The sequence below is a fragment of the Rhincodon typus genome, chromosome 13, assembly GCF_021869965.1.
Source record: "Rhincodon typus isolate 14 chromosome 13, sRhiTyp1.1, whole genome shotgun sequence".
NCBI classification, from domain to species: domain Eukaryota; kingdom Metazoa; phylum Chordata; class Chondrichthyes; order Orectolobiformes; family Rhincodontidae; genus Rhincodon; species Rhincodon typus.
The window spans coordinates 29759416-29777206 of record NC_063344.1 but is presented as its reverse complement, the minus strand read 5'-3'; the positions used below and the strand labels follow the sequence as shown (position 1 = coordinate 29777206).

General features: G+C 41.3%; 1 protein-coding gene across 1 annotated transcript in view; it reads left to right on the top strand.

Annotated features, from left to right (window-relative positions):
• The window catches only part of mcf2l2 (MCF.2 cell line derived transforming sequence-like 2), a 314201-nt gene extending 308377 nt beyond the window's left edge, over positions 1 to 5824 (top strand). The window contains exon 31 of the mRNA XM_048604308.1: positions 5740 to 5824. Within this exon, the coding sequence (XP_048460265.1) occupies positions 5740 to 5756 (17 nt within the window). The 3' untranslated portion in view covers positions 5757 to 5824. The remainder of the gene's footprint in view (positions 1 to 5739) is intronic.
• Positions 5825 to 17791: the final 11967 nt, after the last annotated feature.

Here is a 17791-nt window from a genome sequence, read left to right as displayed (position 1 = left end):
TTCGCTTCTGTATCACTCCAGACATAATCTGTGACTGAATATTACTGTTTGTATTATTTTAGCTATCAATACGACCACCAGAGATCTTCAAGTAAAAGGAATTCATGTACCTAATTTGTGGTACATTCAGTTAACACAGAATATTATTCCAGAAATAGGATATACTAGAGCTATACAGTGGTTCTGGTAGGGATCTTCAGATAAAGCACAGACTTAATGTGAATATTGCTGCCCACTCCACCAAAAACATGTAATACCCTGTAGAATTCATCATTAAGTCTTGAAATTTGCCTTTCTGGTCAATTTATCCATCCTGAGTCAAAAGTGTTCACCCAGCAAAACTGTATTTGTTGTGATTGAGACAACATTTCTTGATGCCTTTGAAAAATGCACATGGACAACATTGAAATGCTGAAAAGAAACATCATTGTTCTTTGCATTGACCATAAATTGATGCATTTACATGTCATCTATCAGATATTCAGAACAGCTCAAAGCAGTCTACATTTAAATCAGTACTTTTAAAGTGTACTCAGTGTTATGATTAAGAAAGTGTGGAAGTCAGTTTGTATATAGTAATATCCCAGAGCAATGAATAAACGAACAATGTGGACATAACTTCAGTGTGCTAAATACTAGACTGTTGCTTCAGTTACTTCATGATATTTATTTGCAGATACATAATGATATTTTATTTTCTGGAATATAACACATTTTTGAAAGTCATCGGGCACATGGATACACAACATTCTGGCAGTAGTAGCAAGGTATTGATAAGCTTTATAATCCTGTTTGCATATAATCCAAAAAATAATATTTTACTGGGGGAATAGAAAAGTAACTCACCCTGTGGTAACAGCCTGCCCAGTTTCTAAGGCCTGTACATATACTGAACAATTACACAAAATCCTTTCATAAGTGTGGCTTACGCCATCTACTGGTAAATCACTGGCACAGCATAAACAAAAAAATCCCTAGTTTTGAACTTGCTTGACAAGAAATAAGGTAGCATCACTGCAGCTTAGTTTAAATGATGATACCATTCTGTTAGTTTGTCATTCTTAGGATGCTGCTGCAAGATGTAAAGAGATGATTATATGCAAAACTACTGCAGATAACTTTTTTAAAATTCCCAAAGTGCACCACATTTTAACCAGTGTGCATAAAAATCAATGAAACACTGAAGCCATCACAGAGCTGTTATGGTGCAGAAGGATGCTATTTGGCCAAAAATGTATGCACTAGCTCATTAAATGATAATCATTACTTGTTGCTGATCTCCTCTATCCTAAACTCTTGCCTATTATTTTTGTCCAAATAATCATCCAAAGCCTTCTTGAATTGGACCTGACTCCACCACACTTCCAGGCAAAGTGTTCCATTCTCTAACTACTTACTGAGTGAAAACTATTTTCCTCACTTCGCTGTTGTTTCTTTTGTAGATCACTTTAAATTGATGCCCTCTTATTCTTGTTTATTTTATGAGTAGGAACAGTTTTTCCCTATCTGTTCTATCCGGCCCACTCATGATTTTGAAATTTTTATCAGATCTCCTCTTCGCATTCTTCTGTTCAGGACAGTTGTCCTATTTTTTTCAATTTATCTTCATAACTGATATTCCTGATTCCTGCAACGATTCTTGCAAGCCCTTTTGCACACTTTCCAATGCTCCTATAATCTGGCACCCAGACAGTACACAATACTCTAGCTGAGGTCTAAAATTGTCTTGTACAGGTTCAACATCATCTCCTTGCTCTTGTATTCTCTGGCCCTATTAATAAAACCAAGGATCTGATTGCTTTACTTATTGCTCTGTCTACTTATCCTGCCATCCGCAATGAGCTGTACTCTTTCAACGCCTCTTGGAATTGTACCCCCTATTTTATATTGTCTTTCAATGTTCCTCCTATCAAAATGCATCACCTCACACTTCTCTGCTTTAAGACTTATCTGCCACCTATCTGCCCACTCATCGATGTGTCTATGTCCTTCTGAAGTTCTACACTGTCCTCCTGATGGTTTATAATTCTTCCAAGTTTTGTGTCATCTGCAAACTTTTAAATTGCCTGATGCACAGCAAGATCCAGGTCTTTAATATATCAGGAAAAGCAAGGATGCCAGTAAAGACCCTGGAGAACTCCACTATAAACCTCCCTCCAGCCTGAAAAATATCTGTTGACCATTACACTCTGTCTCCTATTACTCAGCCAATTTTGCATCCTTGTTGCTAATAATCCTTTTATTGCATGACCTATAACTTTCCTTACAAATCTATTGTGTGGCACTGTATCAAATAACTTCTGCAAGTTTTTGTATACATTAACAGTGTTACCCTCATGAAATCTTTTTGTTATCTCTTCAAAAAACTCCAGCAAGTTAGTTAAACATAATTTCTTCTTTAGAAATTCATGCTTACTCTTCCTAATCATGTGACTACTAATTCAATCCAAATCATTGTTTCTAGAAGCGTTCCTGCCACTTAAGTTAAACTACTGCTATGTAACTGCTGGGTTTATCCTTAGAAACTTTCTTGAACAAGTCCATAATGTTTGCAATTTTCCAACCTTCTGGCATCTTCCTCAACTCTAGAGAACACAGAAAGTTTGTGGCCAGTGCCCCTGCAATTTCCACACTCATTTCCTTCAAAATCCTCAGATGCATCAGATCCAGTCCTGATGCTTTGTCATCTGTGAAAGGTGTTTAGCAGAGTATCCACCAGCTTCAGTAATCTTATATTACTTGTTCTAAACAAATTCCCTGAATCCTGGGTCCTGTGCCCAATTGTTAAGGGAGGATAGCAGTGTTTTCAAAGTGCAGTGTGAACAGGAATGGGGGTGGACAGGGCCTCAATTCCACACCACCAAGTGTTGTGACAGTATCATGAGGAACTGCCAATGGGCAAATATGTTGGTAATGAGATAGGAGAGTAGGGCACACCTGACCAAATATGACTAACAACAGATGATTAATGTAAGCAAACAATTTCTCAACTTGTTAAGGGTCAGTTTACAATTTTTGAAAGAAAGAATGAGAATGACACACAGTCTCAATTATCCCTATGGAGAGGATGCAACAATGCAGTAAATGCATATAGGAATGTAAAATGTTGAAGGCTCTAAAAAGTGTTGTCATTGCAAGAGATTCTAGAGCATTTGGATTGCGAGTGATTGGGCATGGTGGTGTTATACAACTGGAAGAATCACCAAGACACACAAGGTCCAGAAAGCCCTGACAGTGGAACTGATAGCAAGATTTAGATATACGTAGCGATGGTACAGACCCTGGGCACAAGGAGTGCAGAGGTGAGGAAAAAGTGGTTAGGAGACATAGGTTGTGTGACCAAACAATAATCTTCTTTGATTTGTTAGGAGTGTCACAGCTACAGTAGACTAGGGCTATCCAAGCATATGATTTCTGACATGTGTGCTCTTGCTAACTATGGCCTCAGACCTTGAAGGCCTCCTGCTCATGCCCAGCTGGTAGCTGTGAAAGTCACAGTGGCTTTAACCTTCTTCAACTCCAGATAATTCCAAGGATTGACTGTAAAAACCTGCTGGTATTACTCGGGAAGCAGCGTAACATCTCATAATGCAATTCAAGGCTGCCCTATTGAAGAGGACAAGGGAGCACATATAGTTACCGTTGAATGGGGCAACCCCAACAGAGGACAGCAGGATTTTCCTCCTTTGATGGATTCCTTCTGGATTCGTGCAGGCAATCATCAATGTGCCTATGGAGCCATCAAGTCAGTGAGTCAGGAGCCAGACAGAACAGGGAGATTCATCGATAAAAATGCCTTCCATTTCCTAAATGTTCAGCTGATCTGTGACCAAGGGATTTACATATGTGTGTGCACACTATCCCAGAGCTGCCATGTCACCATCATCCTCAGGCAATCACAAGTGCCATTTGCCATTGAATCACTGGAAATCAGTGGACAGTTGCTAAGAAATACAGGATAGCCATTGAAGAAATGACTTCTGACACCTTTGCATCACTCTACGATCTGGTTACAACAACCATCATTGAGAAGGCTATCAGACTTTTATGTATTAATGCCTTGACTGTGAGAAGGCATGCTACATAAATTATCTCAAGGGTTTTGCTGATGTAGTGGGTCTCTTGCACTCTCAGTAGCATGGTCCTCCAAGATGTGTGAGTATTGAAACAGGAGAAGTGCTGAAATAGTGCAGTTCCTCGGAGGATGGAAAAGGAAGAAAATGCAGCAGAGAATGGTATCCATGCATTGCAATGTTCATCCCATTAGTCAAGGCACTTGTCAGGTTGGCAGGCCCATAAGTGCCACTTTAATCCAAGCAAATTCAACTGAGCTACACATCCTATAGGACAGTTAGCTGATAAATAAGCTAATGCAGTCACAACACGCACAAATTCCTTCATCACTAACCGTGTCACCAAATCTCCCCTGACCACACTCTTTAAAAACAGACCTTTGTAACATTCAACAACTTCCCTTTATGGCCTTTTTGCCACAAGGATTTGAAACACACAAATCTCAGTGCAAGCAACGTCATATTTATTGTATTAATTTCAAGTACTTGACACAAAAAATAATAACATTCTAGTGGCCTACAAAATGTAGGTACTAATATGGTGGACTGCAGTTGTGACTGCTCCTACTGGGTGTTCCCCTGAGGCTGAAATGAGCTGGAGGCAACCTGCTCACTTGTGTGTGCATGTAACTGAAATGGCAGTGACAGTCATTCTCATTTGGAGATGCTAGTGGAGGCAATTTCAGAGGCTGCTGCATCAATATCAATGCAGAGGCAGCCTCTGCACCTGGCTCTTGCTGTATAGATGGTCACTCATTCAAAATGGCCAAAGAAATGGATGATGATGGCATTGCTGATGAGGGCTGGCTGCCTCAACATCATCACATCTGCCACAGCCCTTTGACAGCATTTCTGGATCACGGGAGGGAACCACCAGCTGGGACACATCTAGCATCTACAGCATGTGTCTTTACAACATTAGTGTCACAGATCACATAATATTTAAGCAGTGTGATGCATTCCACGCATTAAAGCATGCTGTTCCTGCATCCACTCAGAGTAATGTAACTTGTGATTCTCCATTGCATCAGCTACACCCTCGATGCAGGAGCCCAAGCACTTAAAAGCCTGATGCATGGAAAAGCAATTTTATAATTTTGGTCTGTTCTACTTTCTTCAGTCTCTGCACATACATTTCATCCATTACCTCTGCAGTATTCAGGTCTTTTGTATAAGCATATGAATTGGTCTTAACAGTTTGTCTGGTATCTGCTGGTTTATGGACTAATGGTCCTTACACAGGTAGTGTTGTTCCAGGGTAAGTTCTTGTTCAGAACAAGACCCTTGTCTTTCAAATTCAATATCTCTGCTAGATTGATGACTTCTAGAGCACACTGGGTTGTTGTTGCCAATTTTTTTTGTGATTGTGTTTTAATTTGCCGCTTTCTGATCTGTGCCCAGTACTGCCACACATTGTTAACAGTGGGCTTGCATAGATGTGCACTTTCCGATGACAAATTAGGCAAGAATTTTGCTAAACAGCACACAAATCTAACCAATCATTGCATTGCTTTCACATTACTACATCTCTTGTGGTTCAAGATGGTGACAGAGTAGCAGGGCGATGTGTGGGCTCTTTCCCGGTGCTCGTCTGCTCCCATCTTCTTTCTTTCTTTCTTCTTTTGCTTCAGCTGTTTTTCTTTTATTTTGTTTTTCTTTTCTGCAGCATTGGCATGGAGGTGAGAGTGGGCCGCACATGGAACAGCGGATACAGCTTCTTTCAGTGATTGGAGGCAGCAGCAGCAAGGACTCCCCATGGCGTTTGGGGCTAGCGACGGCAGGAGCATAGTTCCTCCAGCGATCGGGGGCGGGGTGGCGGCAGTGGTGCTGGAGGCAGCCGACTCTTCAAGATGGTGGCGTTGGCAAGGCGACATCTCCAGCCAAAGCAGGACGATTGGTGTGGCGGTGACCTGGCCTGGCAGTGGAGCCAGGGAGTCCTGGTTGCAGTGGGCCCACAGTGGGGACTCTTGGAGCTGGCATGGTAGCAGTAGCAGCGTGGTATGCCATAGTGAGGATTCCTGACGTTATCGAGGCAGCAGCGGAGCCAGGGAATCCTGATTGTGGTCGCGGTAGGCCCAGTGTGGGGACTTCTGGTTATCGGCAGGGCAGCAGCAGAGCTGCGGACACCTGGTTGAGGGGGCGAGTGTGGGTTCAGCGGCATCAGCGAGGTGGACTCAGTGGCAAAGACATGACACCTAAAGTGTGGCAATTCCTACCTTGGTGTGTCTGGCACAGGCAGTGGCAAGTTGGTGAAGGTCTCTCTCTTTCAGTTATTGGAGGCTAGGTGCTGGCATGGACTGGGTTGGAAAGACTGTTATTCTGAACTTCTTTTTTTTCAATTTTCTGATTTCTTCCTATGATCTGTAATGCTGGACTTTTTATTTCTTTAATTTTCCAATTTTTTTCCAAAGAATTTGTTCTTCAGAATCTGTACCTAGGTACCTTTGTACCCAAGATGGTGCCGTAATATGGCGATTTGAGTACATGTGACAATAAAGCTAATTCAGTTCAATTCAATTCTCTGTGACAGATCTGACCTTATCAGCATCCAGGAGAAGTCCCTTTGCTGTCAGGACATGGCCTGTGTACAGATGTCTTTAATGCATTTTTTTCTTGTTCCTTTCTTTTTTTCTTATCACAGTCCTTTCCTCAGCTGTTCTATGATGACTTCCTCTTGTACTTTCAATTGCTTACCATCAGCTTCCAGCTCCTCAAAGAATGATTCCTTGGACTTCCTATCTTTCTTTCCAATTTTAGGACCTTCTGGGTTGATGGGAATGTTAGTTCCATTATGTTCTTTGTCAGACTACACTTAAGGGCATCTGGAACTATCCTCAGCAGATGCTAAATTAGTCTTACACTGTCATCTTCTTTGGAATGATGCGCATCAAGAAGACATTCAAGACATATAAGAATATCTTTGCAGACTGCTAGAATCCATTCAGCAGACAATGGCTTGTTGTCTTGTGAAATTATGCAAATTGCTTCTGGCATGGGTAGTGGTATAATTCCAAGCTTTGGACTTGCTTCAGGTGAGGGAAGTGGATTTTTCTTAAGGTTACTAGCTGGAACTCCAGATCTTCATTCCTTCCATTCCATTGAGCTCTACTTCTTGGCATGAGTATCATTCTATCATGTAGCCTCAACTTTATCTTTGAGGGCTTCATTTTTAGGTTACTATCCTTAGGTCTGCTCGACTTATTTGTTGCTTGAGGACCAGTTTCTATGTGGTGCCTTATATTCATTTGAGGGTGCTTCATACTGTCACTGTTCTAACAGTCACAAAATATTTATGACGTTTAAACCTGACAATGTCAATGTACTATATGGTGGAAAGTGATTTATCAGAATTACTGTCTGACATCTCTGTAACAGCCATACTTATAGACTTGCTTTTCTTCTTCCTAGCTAAACACTGGTATACAAAGTGATGCAGCTTCTTGTAGTTAAAATACTGTTATTCCACTCTAACATATTTTCCAAAATGTTGTTCTCATTCAGCCTGGAATGTATCTCAGCATAATGCAAAGCTTCATCCCTTCTCCCTTTTCTTTATGTACATGTGGAATGTGGGTTTTACTGACTGGCCAGCATTTATTGCCCATCTCCTAATTGCCCTTGAGAAGGTGGCGGTGAGCTGCCTTATTGAACTGCTGCAGTACTCATGCTGTAAGTTGACCTATAAACCTTTAGGGAGGGAATTCAAGGATCTTGACCCAGCGACAGAAAAATTGTGAGTGGCTTGGAGGGGAACTTGCAGCTGGTGGTGTTCCCATGTATCTGCTGCCCTTGACTTTCTAGTGGTCATGGGTTTGGAAGATGCTGTCTAAAGATCTTTGGTGAATTTCTGCAGTGCATCATTGCCGCTCCTGAGCAATAGTGGTTGAAGGAGTGGATGCTTCTGGATATGGTGCCAACTTCGCAGGCTGCTTTGCTCTGAATGATATCAAGCTTCTTGAATGCTGTTGGAGCTGCACTCATCCAGGTGAGTTTGGAGTATTCCATCACACTCCTAACTTGTGCCTCATAGATGGTGGACAGGCTTTGGGGAGTGAGGAGATGAGTTAGTCACTGCAGTGTTTCTAGCCTCTGAGCTGCTCTTGCAGCCACTGTGTTTATGTGACGAGTCCAGTTGAGTTTCTAGTCAATGGTAACCCCAGGATGTTGACAGTGGGGTATTCAGTGATGGTAACAGTATTGAATGTCAAAGGGCAGTGGTTAGATTCTATATCATTGGAGATGGTCATTGCCTTGTATTTATGTTATTTGCCTGGTGAGTATTTCTTGCCGTTTGTCAACTGACACCTGGACATTGTCCAGTTATTGTTGCACTTGACAAATGCTTTTACGGAGTTGGATAATAATATTACTGTTGAAATATCAACATAAGGAGAAATACCCTCCATGCCTTTCAGTGAATTTTAGATCATTTTCACCCAATGTTGGACTGTATTAAATCTCCACTACTTGGTGTGATGATTCACTCCCCTTTTGGAGGCGTGCATTCTGCATGGACATAAGAATAGAATGGTAGGACATCACATGACCAAGACTGTCTCTAGTATGCATTTTTCTCTCCTGCAAAGTTAGAGAGTGAAGATAAAACTGCTTTCCCTTGGCACTTTGAGAGGAACAACCACGTGAAATGTTACATTCTTCTGTACTGCATCTGCAACAATAGTCCTAGAGTTATACACTTGAAACAAGTCTTTGAAATGCTCTTGGACACAAATTTCCCTATGTTTGGGAGGACTATGTTCCCTCAGGCTGATCAGTTCAAGTGTACGTTGGTGACTCCAGCCCTGAAAACTTTACACCTACGTGCCACATTGCACTCATTTTGCCAGACCTGAGTAGGTCATTGAAATACTTAAAATACTCAACACACAGCAACCTTACAACTCTCAGTATGAGCTACTTCCAGCATCTATGTCTCTATCGCTGATTTTCTGTTGCCACTCTCAAGGAACCAGACGCTTCTCCTTCCTCTCTTCTTTGCAAGAGCATCTAACAGGCAGTAACTGAGAAACTTGGGGCTGCCCTGATACAGGTATTGCACCAATGCAATCCTGATTCTCTCCTCTGTATGCAATGGCTATCACAATGGTTATCATTTTCCTATTAAATCTGACCCTCCAAGTGTAATGCCTCTCTCCTCCCCATACTCACCATCCTTAATTGGATTGTGATGTCAACATTAGGTTAATTAGTTATCATTGCTTCCAAAATCACATCACTTCTCTACATCTGGCACAGAGGTGTTCCTGAGATTAGCTCTCAGAACGAAAATCCTGCCCCAGGTTTCAACTCATAGTCTTTGACCATTGTTCACTGCTGCATACATTTGCACAAAATGCATCAACCAGTCAACTTGCCTCATCCTCACTGCCAAGATTCCCTGAACTAATGCTTTGGAGGATTATGGAATGGTGTGTGGCAAAAGATGAAGAATTCTTCTGGGTCTCTGGTTCCAACTGTTCTTGTGCAATGTCTTGAAACAATCAAATAGACACATTTCAATGATGTTTTAATGATAAGATTTTAAATATGGCCGTCAATGACATAAAATTATTCTTCAGCACATGCTTTGATTTTGTAAAGTAAGCAAAAAAAATCAAAGTTTTAAACAAATACTTAAATGGAGACTAGGGTTCTTACCTTCTAATGCCCTGTTTCCTCTATGGGTTCTCAACACTCAGTTTCTGTACTGTCCTTCTTCAAGTGCAGTCAGAAAACAGAGATACCACAAATTTTCCCATGCTTCATCTGTCACTTGTTATATGCAAATATATCGCAACATGTTAAGATTTTGAAATTTCTAGGAACACAGGCAGCAATGCGCCCATAGTTCATAAACATGGATTATGCTAATATGATAGGTTAAAGAATTTGTAAATGGCAAAGAGATTCAAGGAAGAAACTTTCACAAGTGAAGGAGTATTCTTTATTGGATAATATGCATATAAATTTTCCTGAAGTGCTGCACATAAGGCATATTGGTGAAAATAAGGTACACAGTCATAAAAAGAGAATGCATACTTGGGTAAGATATCATGTTCAAATTGAAGAAATATGCAAAATAATGTTCCAGAGTGCGCTTTGGGGCCATTTACAATTTTCAATACATTTAAATGGTCTGGACTTGAGTATAGGAGACTACAATAGGAGCCTGTAGGTGATTTCAAGCATAAAATTCTGATTTGCTACATTTCACAAATACATGGCTTAAATATTATAAATTAATTCATCACGTTTTACCTCCACCTGATATGACCCAAAATTTGCTTCTTTGAAGCTTTCTTCAGATATACAGGGCACTGGTGGACTAAATCTAGAGTACTGTACATAGTGTTTGTCACCTTATTTGAGGAATGATGTAAATACATTGGAAGCAGTTCAGAGAAGTTTACCAGACCATTACCTGAAATAAGCTTATGAGGAAATATTGGGTGGGATAGGCTTAAATCCACTAGAGTTTAGAAGAGTAACAACTGCTTTGATTGGAACATTTAAGATTCTGAGGGGTCTTGTTCCCTCTTACTAGACTCTAGAACTAGGATTTATAGTTTAAAAATCAGGAGTCACCTATTTAAAACAGAGATTAGGCATGTTTGTTTTCTCTAAAGGTCATAAGTCTTTGGAACTGTCTTCCCGAAAATTTGGTCATGATGTGGAGGTGCCAGTCTTGGACTGGGGTGGACAAGGTCAGAAATCAGACGACACCAGGTTATGGTCCAACAGGTTTATTTGAAATCATAAGCTTTCGGAGCAGTGCTTTGAAAGCTTGTGATTTCAAATAAACCTGTTGGACTATAACCATGTGTTATGTGACTTCTGACTGAAAATATGGTGGAAGCAGAGTCCCTAAATATTTTTAAAGTTAGAGGTGGATAGATTCTTGTTAAGCAAAGAGATGAAGAGTTATTAGGGAATGTGGATTTGAGGTTACAATCAAGTCAGCAATGATCTCATTGAATGATGGAGAGGCTTGATGGGCTGAATTGCCTGCTGCTACTCATTAATCATATGTAAGTAGTCAGACTTGAACAGATTGGGTGTTCAGTTGCTTTAGACAATCAACACCAAATATGGTTGAACAATTTCAAGTGCTATCAATACATGAACAACTTACATTCATATTGCATATCTGTAACATAGCTAAGTGACTTAAGATGGTGCAAAGAAGCGTAATCAGAGAATTTTGACATCAAGGAGTCATAAGGATAAGAGACCAAATGCTTGATCGAAGAGGCAGGACTCAAGAAACATTGTAGAGGAGGAGAGAAATGTTTAGGGTGGGAATTCCAGTCCTCAGGCCCTAAAAAGCTGATGACATAGTCACTGACAGTGAGGCAAACAAAACTAAATAAGTACAATAGGCCAGGAAAAGAAGATTGCTGAGTTCTTTAAGGGATGTTTTGCCACATCAAAGTTGATATAGAAATGGAAGCTTTTGTAAGTAGATATTAATCGAAACGATATATTTATTTGTAATTGCAGGTTGGTCATGTAAACCAATCCCATCACTGGACACTTCAGAGGATTTTGAAACTATTCCTTCAAGTATGGATGAACTTTCCAACTCCTCAGATATGGATGAAGAACTAACTAGTAAAGCTGTAAGTATATTTTTGCCACAAAAGAAAACAAAATTCACCAAACAGTTTAGGCCCGAAACGTCAGCCTTCCTGCTCCTCTGATGCTGCTTGGCCTGCTGTGTTCATCCAGCTCTATACCTTGTTATCTCAGATTCTCCAGCATCTGCAGTTCCTACTATCTCTGAAATCATTTTTAAATGAGCTGTTTCTAGAAGCAGCATATTGTTCTGACCTCTGTCAAAATGTTATTCAATGACACTTATTATTAGAGTTGTTCAGGAAGTTGAAAAGGGTGCTGTATGAAGACGGTAGTCAAGCTGAGGCCCGATTGGATGGCATTTCACATGTCTGCATATATTTTGGATATATTAATCACATAGCCTTTATTTAACATCTAGACCTTGTAATGTCACAGGGATACTCATGTTGTTTGCAAAACCTTTGTCAGGAAGTTGAATAATACTCTCAAAGTTTCTGAGATGGAAACAGCCTATCTTCAGCATTGGCATATTTGACCATGAGCTGAGCTCCTGAGCCCATTTTCACTCTATCACTAACGCAGCATACTTTCATCAGCATAACATCGCCTCTCTCTGACATACCTTTTAATTCTATTTGGAGAGTGCAATCAATTTATTTAAATGCGTGTTCTCTTTTGTTTGCATGACTGCACACATGATAGCTTAACGGGGTCATCTTTTGTGCAGCCTGCACAGGAACTTTTGAGTTAATATCGGGAACTGTCATTTCAACCCCACTCATCCCATCTGCTGCTGAAACTCTCATCGGTGCTTTTTTTTTTAACCTCTAGACTCATTTATTCTAATGCTCTTCTGCCAGCTTTTGATCTCCATAACTTTTACTATATGCTTTTTCCAACAATTTAATAGTCTCCTTAACTTCCTTGGTTAGGCATGGTTGGTTTATCTGTCCCTTAGAACCTTTCTTTCTTTCTGGGATATATCTTTACTGATAGTCATAAATTACCTCCTTAAATGTCTGCACTGTTTGGTTACTCTCCTTCCTACTAATCTATCTACTCAGGCCACTTTAGCTAACTCTATCCTCCTTTCATTGTTATTCCCTTTATTTAAGTTAAACACAGTTGTTTCCGAGTTTCTCACTCTCAAACCTAATATTAAATTTATCAAGTTATGATCAATAGTTCCTAGGGGATCTTCTACTGTGAGGTGATTTATTAAACCTGCCTCCTTACCCATTACAAGATCCAGGATAACTTATTCCCTGGTTGGCTCCATGACAAGTTCCTTGAGGAAATTATCCCTAATGCACTCCGGATTCATTGCACAACTTGAGTAAATTAATCAACATGAAGATTAAAGTCACCCATAATTATTGGTCTATTAGGGGCGGCATGGTGGCTCAGTGGTTAGCATTGCTACCTCACAAAAATAGGCACCCAGCTTCAATTTACAGCCTTGGGTAATTGTGTGGAATGTGCACATTCTCCCCATGTCTGCATGGGTTTCTGCCCTGTGCTCCGGTTTCTCCCCACAGTTTAAAGATGTGCAGATTGGGTGGATTGGCCATGCTAAATTGCCCTATAGTGTGAGGGCTAGGTGGTAAATGTTGGTTTAGGGGGATAGAGTCAGGGGCTAGGTTTGAATGGGATGCTCCCCAGATGGTCAGTACTGACACAATGGGCCAAATGGCCTCTTTCTAAACTGTAGGGATTCTATGATTCTTTTCACATCCTCCTATTACTTGATTTATACCCTTTCCTACAGTGTGGCTACTGTTTGGGGGTCTGTACATTACTGCTATCAAAGTCTTATTTTCCTTGCTGTTTTTTACCTCTACCTCCAAATGGACTCTACATCATCCAAGTCTAGATTAACACTCTCAATTGTCCTCATTTAATAGGTTATTAACCGTGCTACTCTACCACTATTTGTATCCCTCCTGTCTTTCTGAAAGGTTAAGTATGCCTGAATGTTAAATCCACAGTTTTGATCTCCTTGTAACCATGTTCAGACTTGCCTTTCTGACATTTTTGATCATGCTATCTTTTTTTTGTACTGTGGCCCTATTTACCTCTCACTCTTGATTACCGCCTGATGTTTTTGCATTTTACTGTTCATTCTTTTATTACTGTCCTTATTTCACTTTTGCTTGTCACCCTGCTTAGGTTCTCATCCCCCTACCATTCTAGTTTAAACACACTCAACCACACTACCGAATGCCCGATTTTGCTCATCAGTCCTGTTCCTGCCCAGGTGTAATTCATCCTGTCTGTACTAGTCTCATTTCTCCAAAATTGGTCCTAATGTCCCAAGCATCTGAAACCTTCCCCTTTACACCATCTTTCCAGCCACGAATTCATCTGATGCATCCTGCTATTTCTACTCTAACACATCATAGGTGTGTCGGTGTTGGACTGGATTGGTCAAGGGGTGGACTTCATCTGATGAAGGAGCAGCATTCCAAAAGCTTGTGATTTCAACTAAACCTGCTGGACTATAAACTAGTGACGTTTGACTTCTGACCTTACTCTAACATGTGGTACTGGTAGTAATCCTGAGATCACTACCTATGAGGTCCTACTAATCAACTTACTTCCCATTGCTCTATATTCGACTTTTAGGACCTAATTGTTCTGTTACCTGTGTCATTGTGTGCCATGATCACTGGCTGTTCACTCTCCCCCTCTACAATGTCCTATGGCCACTCTGAGACACTCTTGACCCTAGCACCAAGGAGGCAGCATACCATCCTAGAGTCTCACTTGTGTCCACAAGAATGCTTATCTATTCCCCTTACAATTGAATTGCCTACAAGTATTGCATTTCCACACTTTCTCCTCCTCTGCAGCAGAACCATCCATGATGCAACAAATTTGGCTGTTACTGCTTTTCCCTGAGAGTTGATTCTTCCAAACAGTATCCAAAGCGGTATGTCAGATTTGCAGGGGAACAGCCACAGGGAGTTCCTGCACTGCCTGCCTAGTCCTCTTACTCTGCCTGGTGGTCACCCATTCCCTTTCTGTCTAGGGCATCCTAGCCATCAATGCAAAGCAGCAAGATGCTTTTGACATCATTTACAGTGAAAGTGGATTTCATCGACTTGCTAACTATACTTCAAAGGCATAATAATAAAAAACATTGTCAGTTCCGTTTAATTCCTCTGGCCTGAATTTATGCAATGCTGGAGAGGCTTTCTAGCCAAAATGGCCTCTGAGCCGTATTCCAGGACACCTGTCCTTGAACCTGCCATTTTCAGTAGGAGGGAAACAGGGGCTGTTGTAAAGGCAGGCAAATAGATTGGGGGAAAAAGAGAGTCTGAACATTGAAGGACTGCAATCAAGATCAGTGCAGGCCCTCTGAGCCCATTTGACATTTGTGTTAGAGTGAGACAATGTGTGGGAGGGAAGAGAGAGTGTGGGAGGTGGAGAGAGGGAAAGTGCGTGTTGGGGGAAGGGTGCAAGAAAGCTAGGAAGAGGTAGAGAGTGTGTGTGTGCCAGGGAGGATGAGTGTCTATGTGTGATTGATAGGGAGGCAATGTGAGTGTGTGAAAGAGAGGGAGAGATAATGTGTGTTTGCGTGTGGGACAGACGGCATGAGAATGAATGTGGGAGGGGGAGAGATAGAGGGGGTTTGTGCGTGGGTGGGGGGAAGGAAGAGTATGTGAAGGAGTGAGTGTGTGAGGGAGTGAAAGTGGATGTGAGAGAGACAGAAACTTTGAGGGAGGAGGACATTTATGAAGGAAGGTGATGTGAATGATGGTGCAAATGTGTGAAAGGTGGGATGTGTGAGAGGGAGCGAGGGTGTTTGTAGCAGAGTTGAGAGTGCGAGAGATAAGAGTGTGTTTGTAGGAGAGGGAGAGAAACCTCACGTGTAAATTTGGGTGGTAGGGAAGGGATGACAGAGAGAGAGAAAATGAGTGTGGGAGTGGGAGAGAGAGTGTGAACCCTGCGACTGAGTGAGCCAGATGCCCTTTCCCTCCTTGTTCTCTCTAAAACTTTATCCACAAATCAGGCTGGGAGAGCAGGATAATCAAGACTGAAAGGCAACCCATGTTTGCATGAATTCTACCTTGGGTACCTTGGCATGTGTGCTACTAGAGGCAAATGCAAGGTCTTTTTTTTATTATTTTAAACATACGTTATTTATTAAAAAATTTTATATATATATAGTCACTAGAGCAATTTGATTCAGTACAGTCTTTGCATGTGGAGAACAAACAAACCTAAGGCGTTTCTTACTCGAGCAAGGTACTAATTACATGCATTTGAGGTGCTGGGAAGTCTGATAACTGCATGGACCCACACTGTACTTTGGCTGAACGACCTTAGATGGTGGTCTTTCCCCACTGTGCCTTGGCAGCAGCTATCCCAAGCCTTACTGCAGCAGTCAATGTCGGTTCAACCTGACTTGGCTCCAATTTCCATCCCTTTATGGTAGTCAGGACGTGGGGCCAAGTCTATCTCTCACCAGCTCTGCTCCTTCAACTGAGATGGCAAGAAAAAGTCATATTTAAAATTAAGGGGTAGCATTCAAGGCAGAGATTTTTTTTCTCACAGAGAGTTGTGACTGTTTGGAACTCTCTTCCTCAAAAGGTGGTGGATTTCCTGGCACCGCTGAATAGATTTTTGATGAACAAGTTGGTGAAAGATTATCAGGGGAGGTGGGAATGTGGAATATTCAGATCAGCCATGATATTAGTGAATGGTGGAGCAGGCTTGAATGTGTCCTCATGTCCAACTCCTGCTACTAATTCGTATGTTTGTAATAAAAAAGGTGTTATTAGTTCTCATTCCCACATAGCACTTTTTAATGTTCATAGTATTACTCACTCATTCATTTCAATTATTAATTTGTTAATTTGAAATTCATGTTTCCATTGTACCGAAAAATATTTTTCTGAAATTTTCTCACTGGGCCCGCAAGGGAGAGCAAAATTGAAATGTGCCAGTGAAAAGACCCAACCCTGGTCTAGAGATAGTAGGAACTGCCGATGCTGGAGAATCTGAGATAACAACCCTGGTCTAAACTTACCAGTTTTCTTTGGAGAGATAAGGTACCATTCTGGCCAGTTCCAAGGACATTTTTGGCAGATGGAGTTTAATTTAGATAAATGTGAGGTGCTGCATTTTGGAAAAGCAAATCAGGGCAGGACTTATAAACTTAATGGTAAGGTTGTGGGGTATGTTGCTGAACCAAGATCCCTTGGAGTGCACCTTCATAGTTCCTTGAAAGTAGAGTCACAAGTAGACAGGGTAATGAGGAAGGCGTTTCGTATGCTTGCTTTTATTCGTCAGTGTATTGAGTAGAGGAGTTAGAAGGTCATGTTGTGGCTGTACATTGGTTAGGCCACTTTTGGAATACTGTGTGCAATTCTGGTCTCACTGCTATGGGAAGGATGTTGCAGAATTTGAAACGGTTTAGAAAAGATTCACAAGGGTGTTGCCAGGGTTGGAGGGTTTTGAGCTATTGGGAGAGGCTAATAGGCTGGGGCTATTTTCCCTGCAGCGTCGGAGGCTGAGGGGTAACCATGTCGAGGTTTATAAAATCACGAGGGGCATAGATAAGGTGAATAGCCAAGGTCTTTTCATCAGGGTAGCAGAGTCCAAAACTAGAGGGCATAGGTTTAAGATGAGAGGGGAAAGACTTAAAAGGGATGTTGGGGCATCTTTTTCACACAGGATGGTATGTATATGGAATAATCTGCCAAAGAAAGTGGTGGAGGTTGGTACAATTACAACAGTTAAAAGACATCTCGATAGGTATATGAATAGGAAGGGTTAACAGAGATATGGGCCAATTGCTGGCAAATGGGACTAGATTAATTTAGGATGTCTGGTCGGCATGGACGAGTTGGACTGGTGGTTCTGTTTCCATGCTGTACAGTTCTATGACAAGGTACCCTTTGGAAGATTTCAAATGCTTCAGATGAGGTCAAATACCATTTAATAGAAGCAAGAGATAAACTCATTGCATCTGTCAAGGTATTTAAACATCCTGGACCTCAAATCCTAAAAAGTCAGCAGTTTAAAATAAAACAAGGCTCACTAGTTCCCTCTAAGATAACAAGGTTGGAGCTAGATGAACACAGCAGGCCAAGCAGCATCAGAGGAGCAGGAAGGCTGATGTTTCGGGCCTA